This window comes from Haplochromis burtoni, unplaced genomic scaffold (assembly GCF_018398535.1).
Source record: "Haplochromis burtoni strain Fernald_Lab_line unplaced genomic scaffold, NCSU_Asbu1 Contig_422, whole genome shotgun sequence".
NCBI lineage: Eukaryota > Metazoa > Chordata > Actinopteri > Cichliformes > Cichlidae > Haplochromis > Haplochromis burtoni.
Genome location: NW_024582783.1, coordinates 134,432 through 140,107, shown reverse-complemented (window position 1 = coordinate 140,107; position 5,676 = coordinate 134,432). Strand labels below are relative to the sequence as shown.

Sequence of the window (5,676 nt, the reverse complement as noted above, 5' to 3'; positions counted from 1 at the left end):
AACCAACGTGGAGACAGACATAAAGAGACGCTGTACACACGATCACACTCCCCAAGCGTACTCTACAAACCGGGTCTAGGTACCCTTGCCCCTGGAGGGGGGAACTGCACCCAGACCCAGGTGGTAGGCAGAAATAAATGGAGCGCTGCTTTAAGCCTCCTGGGCTGCATTCATTAAAGAGGCGTATCTGAAGCCTGTCACATGAGTCCCAGCGAGCTGTTGGCTTACAGGTGTCCACGTTGCTTCCTGTTGGGAATCCTGGCAGGAAGTAGTGCTCCACGCTGCTTGACCTGAAGACTCCGTCAGGGTGGAGATCGCAGAGCTCTCACTGCACCACTTCAGCTTCGGCCTGATGTCCACTCTGACTTCACCACCCTTCCTCACATTTTCAGGCTGACCTGAGGGGACTGACGAGGGTCTGCTGCACGTCGTCACCAGCAGTAATGAATGTGACAAAAGACATAAACATGAAGACATAAAGAAGATGTTAATCTGAATGAACCTTCTGGAACAACTGTCCTGCTTTATATAAACAACAGTAAAAACGGGGTTTCCTGAGGACAGCAGCAGGAGGTGCTCACTGAACAGGTTTGTGAGGAGTGACAGCAAGAGAAAGAAACTGATATTAACAGAGTTTACAGATTTGGGACAGCTGCTGTTCTGCAGTTCTGTGCATGTTTTGAAATTTACAATGTGTTATATCTATATCTATCTATATATATATATAATGTGTGCCCTGTCAGTGCGCCCCAGGGCAGCTGTGGCTACAATGTAGCTGCCGTCACCAGTGTGTGAATGTGTGTGTGACTGGGTGAATGACTGAATGTAGTGTAAAGCGCTTTGGGGTCCTTAGGGACTGAGTAAAGCGCTATACAAATGCAGGCCATTTACCATTTATATTTATTATATTTCTTAAATGCAAATCTATTTATTTGCATTTACTAAACAAGGTAAACAGTTGATTTAACAGGTAAATGTCAAATCAAAAGCGACATTTGACCCCTCAAGGTTCAGGTTCAGGGTGCAGATGAGTCCACATCCTGTGCAAAGTCTCTTTCAGGTGTTTGTGTAGCTGCTCTGTAACAATTCAACTGATCTGCAAAAACTACAGGAATTAACCTCTAAAATATTTACATAGAAAATATTGGAGTGAAAGCAGAAAGTAGCAGAGTAACTGACAGTAAATGTACTGAGTTACATTCCTTTCAAAGCTGTGGGGGGGCACCTCAGTTAAATACACCCCTGCAGCCAAGTGGCATGTGAGTACTTCCACAGTACTTTGGAGTATTTGTACCACTCGCGCTTTTACTTCATGTCTGTGCTGACTTTATGAGCTCACCGTCATCACGCGTGGATTCCTCCTGGTGCTTTCCTCTCCTCCTCCTAGCGGTCACGCGCTTGTGCGTGAACTTGGAGTATTTTGGGAGGGGGTGGGCCCGGCGTGGATGACATCAGCACCCTGCAGGATATCTGGCTGCAGCGAGCGGAGGCTTCACTCGGGCTTCGGGAGAACCAGCAGCAGCATGCCGACCGCGCGTGGAGTCCCGCGCGCCGTGGACCTGGACACGGACTGCGCGGACCCGCCTCTGCGCCGCGCGCGCTCTTACGGTTGCTAAGGTCTTTCTGGATACCTGCGTGGGGGTGTGGCTCGTGGACATGGAGCCCTCTTCCCTCCTGGCCGTGTTGGCGCTCGTGCTCTCTGTAGGCTTTGGGACGGAGGAGGGGGCGTGCCAGCACTGCTTCCTGCTGCGGCCGGTCCCCGGGGACGGTCTGCCGGTGGAGGCTCTGCAGGAGGACCCGGACCCGGCGCTGGACCCCACGGAGCGGGACCTGAACGTCACGGAGCTGCGTGGGCTGCTGGGAGCCCGCTTCGACCCGCACTTCATGTCCGCATCCCCGCCGCAGGAGCCCCCGGACTCCCCGGGGGTCCCGGAGCCACCGCGCGGCCGGAAGCTGCGCCGCCGGCTGCAACAGTGGCTGTGGGCGCGTGCTGCGTGCCCGGTGCAGCACGCCTGGAGTGACCTGGGCGCGCGCTTCTGGCCGCGCTACGTGAAAGTGGGCAGCTGCTCCAACAAGCGCTCGTGCTCGGTGCCCGAGGGCATGCTGTGCACGCCCGCCAGAGCCGCGCATGTGACCCTGCTGCGGTGGCGCTGCCGGCGCAGGAACGCGCTCCGGTGCGCGTGGATCCCGGTGCAGTACCCACTCATATCTGAGTGCAAGTGCGCTTGCCCGAGCTGAGACTCTCCACTCACACCCGCATCACACTTGTACGTGACATCATCACAGGCGTGGACAGCTGAGAACAGACTGGTTTTATTTATTCATCACGGCATCCTGTAAAATCACGTGTTTGACTTTGTCTTCTGTTCGAGAAACAAAAAAGTGTCAAATTTGTTTTTGCAAGAAATGTAAAATGTTTTCTGTCACAGCCGCCAAAACCCTGAACGCAGCGCGCGCCTGCGGGTCCACAGACCGGCGCGCGCCTGCAGGTCCACGTGGAGTCAGTCTGCTCAGAATAAGATCAATGCAAAAGATCCAGAATCTGTTTTATGTCCTCAGAAAAGTACAAATGGGTGGAAACGAGCAGCACCGCAGGAACATTTGTCACATTCAGGTGACTTTTTTGTGTTTTTTTCTGCTTGATTTAAGGTGGAAATGTTTGTTAAAGGAAAACCTGCAGATTCCAGCTAAATGATGTAACCGAGAAAATTATTATCGTTTATTATCAGTGATTTATTCTTGTCATTTCTTTGGAGAAATAAACACATTTACCACAAGGTGGCAGCGTTTTAGCAGTTTTATATCTGTGTTGTGTTTAAATGTTTGTGTTTAATAGAGACGCTGAACGCTTCCTGTTCACGAAACAATCGCTGAGCAAGACAAGAACGTCGTTTCGGTACGAATGAGTTAAAACTAACATGAATAATGTGGGATCGTGTTATTTAAACCAGAGTTTCCGCTCACAGACAGCAGGGAGGATGGAGGGGCGGTGGACGGCTCCAGCAGGCTCTCCTCTGCACGTATCCAGGTGGAGCGCACACCTGTGCCGCTGCTGCTGCTGAACAGCTACAGGTTTTCTTTATGTTCTTCCTGTAGGTTGAAGATTAAGATTGAAAGATTAAATTCTATAAATCCAGCTGATTATTGTCCATCAGAAATACGTGCGCGACGTTCTCATCAGATTCACGTCACGCATTCAGCTTCAGTCTGAACCTTTGATATAGTTTTATTGTTTGTTGTCTTTATGTCCGTTTTCTCTCTAAAATCCTGAAAAACTTTGAAAAGATTAGTGAGTGAGGGTGATGTCAGGATGCAGTTTGGAATAAAAAACTTTGTATTGTTGAAAAACAGCAAATCCTCAAAAACAAAAGAGCTGAAAGTGTAAAATGTTTGAGAGCAGGAAGAAGCTTTGATCCAAACGATTTAACGCTCATTTAGTTTCAGTTTAAAACCTGCAGCAGCGGCTCAGAGACGAGAAGCTTCTCTGTGCGGTCGCTGCCACAGACCTGTGTCTGTAAATCACTGCAAAATATTAGAAAACATCAAGTTTGAGTGGTTTACGTAGCACAAAGACTTTAAACCAAGGAAATCAGTAAAAATGTGAGAAACAGCATCAGTCCAGGAGCTCGCAGATCACTGAAGAACCTCCCGGACCCACTGACACAATCAGTGACCCTGAGCTTTGAACCGCGGTAAAGTGAGCCGTCATTTGTGAGCTGCGGTCAAGCCAGCCGCTTCTTCTCCGCCGCATAAATTTCCTTGCGCTTTTACACCAGTCTTTAAGACGCCAAACGTCTTCAAGTAACTTAAAGAAGTCCAGATGCTTTTCTTTGCAAGCTCCTTTGACGAAGATGAATGTATGTTGTCAAGGCAAAAAAAAGTTTTTTCTTTTAAACAGTACATTGCATAATGAGAGTTGGCAGTTCGTCTTGTAATTGGAAGGTTGCCGGTTCGAGCCCCGGCTCCCACAGTCTCGGTCGTTGTGTCCTTGGGCAAGACACTTCACCTACCGCCTACTGGTGATGGCCAGAGGGGCCGATGGCGCGATATGGCAGCCTCGCTTCTGTCAGTCTGCCCCAGGGCAGCTGTAGCTACACCTGTAGCTGCCTCCACCCGTGTGTGAATGTGAGAGTGGAATTGTACAGCACTTTGAGGGTCTTGAAAAGCGCTATATGAATGCAATCCATTATTATTATTATTATTATTATTGTTATAAGACTGGGGAAACCTGCAGTCAGCTGAGACTGCAGAAGTCACTAGGATGAGTGACGAAACTTTTCTCCCATTGAAAACGCTACAGAATCAACCTTTAGGGATTTAATTACCTGGATGATTGAGCATGCATCAAAACACTCTCCGTGTTGTTTCTGAATTCTTTCTCTCCTTATGAATAATGTATATAATTTTGAAAAATTTCATGTAAATTTAAGTCTTATTAATAGAAACTGAGGAAAGAATGTAATTTGTTTTTACACGTCTTGATACTTGGATATGGGGATTAATAGGTAGTTATTTATATATTTTCATTATCTTCTGTATTTCAAACTGTAAATTAAGCTTGTTTGGTTATATTTTTTATTGCACTCTTGAAAACCTGCAGGACACCGGCCCTCGTGGACTGAGATTGTGGACCCCTGAGGGGGGTCATGAGGGGGCGTGGTCAGATAGGCCACACCCTAATCGTGAAACTGACATTGGGGTAAAATGATGCACAGAGACAGATTTTATATCGGGCTGTGGACGAGTTCATTTTAACTCTGTGGGTCTGACTCAGTGTGGAGCCTCCAGTGGACGTCAGGGGAACTGCAGCTTTGTTTCCTTCACTTTGAGCTTCCAGGTTTTCATGAAAAACTCCGAGCTTCTGTTTGGGATTCACGCAGAAACAAAACACGACAGCGAGAGACGCCAGATTAATGCAGGCGTCACACACTGATGTCTGCAGGTCGCTCTGTGTGTGTGTGTGTGTGTGTGTGTGTGTGTGTGTGTGTATGTGTTTGTATGTGTGTGTGTGTGTGTTGTGTGGTGTTGTGTGTGTGATTTATGGTCAGAGCCGAGCAGAGAGGTGGAATTTTCCCAAAATATGTTTGAGTAAACTGCTTGTGTCCTGTTGTGCTCGGGGCGTGCCGGTCTGTGATTGGAGGATCGGTGCTTCGTGCAGTCTTTAAACCAGGGGTCCCCAATCTCAGTCCACGAGGGCCGGTGTCCCTGCAGGTTTTAGATGTGTCCTTGATCCATCACAGCTGATTTAAATGGATGAATGACCTCCTCAACATGTCCTGAAGTTCTCCAGAGGCCTGGTAATGAACTCATCATGTGATTCAGGTGTGTTGACCCAGGGTGAGATCTAAAACCTGCAGGACACCGGCCCTCGTGGACTGAGATTGGGGACCCCTGCTGTAGAGGAACTACAAACATATTCTTGACTACACTCGATGTAGAATAAAGTGCTGCAGGAAGCGTCTGCCTGCTGGGAAACAGGACATTCTGGACATTGTTTTCACTTCATCACTTAAATCACTTTAAGCATATTTGCACTGCACAAGACATAATGTGGATTGCACAACACTGGTCACTATCATTCTTCATTTCCAGTTAATACTTGTACAGCTGCTGTTATTGTGTATATATTTATTTATATTTCTTCATACATTCTTATATAGTTCTATATTGTGTATT

At 47.9% G+C, this 5,676-nt stretch overlaps 1 protein-coding gene across 1 annotated transcript; it reads left to right on the top strand.

The window, feature by feature from the left end:
- Nucleotides 1-911: 911 nt before the first annotated feature.
- Nucleotides 912-3,827, top strand: nog3 (noggin 3). The gene has a single exon (XM_005944766.3). It carries the CDS (start codon nucleotides 1,657-1,659, stop codon nucleotides 2,236-2,238), a length of 582 nt encoding a protein of 193 aa, XP_005944828.1. The 5' UTR covers nucleotides 912-1,656; the 3' UTR covers nucleotides 2,239-3,827.
- The last annotated feature ends 1,849 nt before the right edge of the window (nucleotides 3,828-5,676 follow it).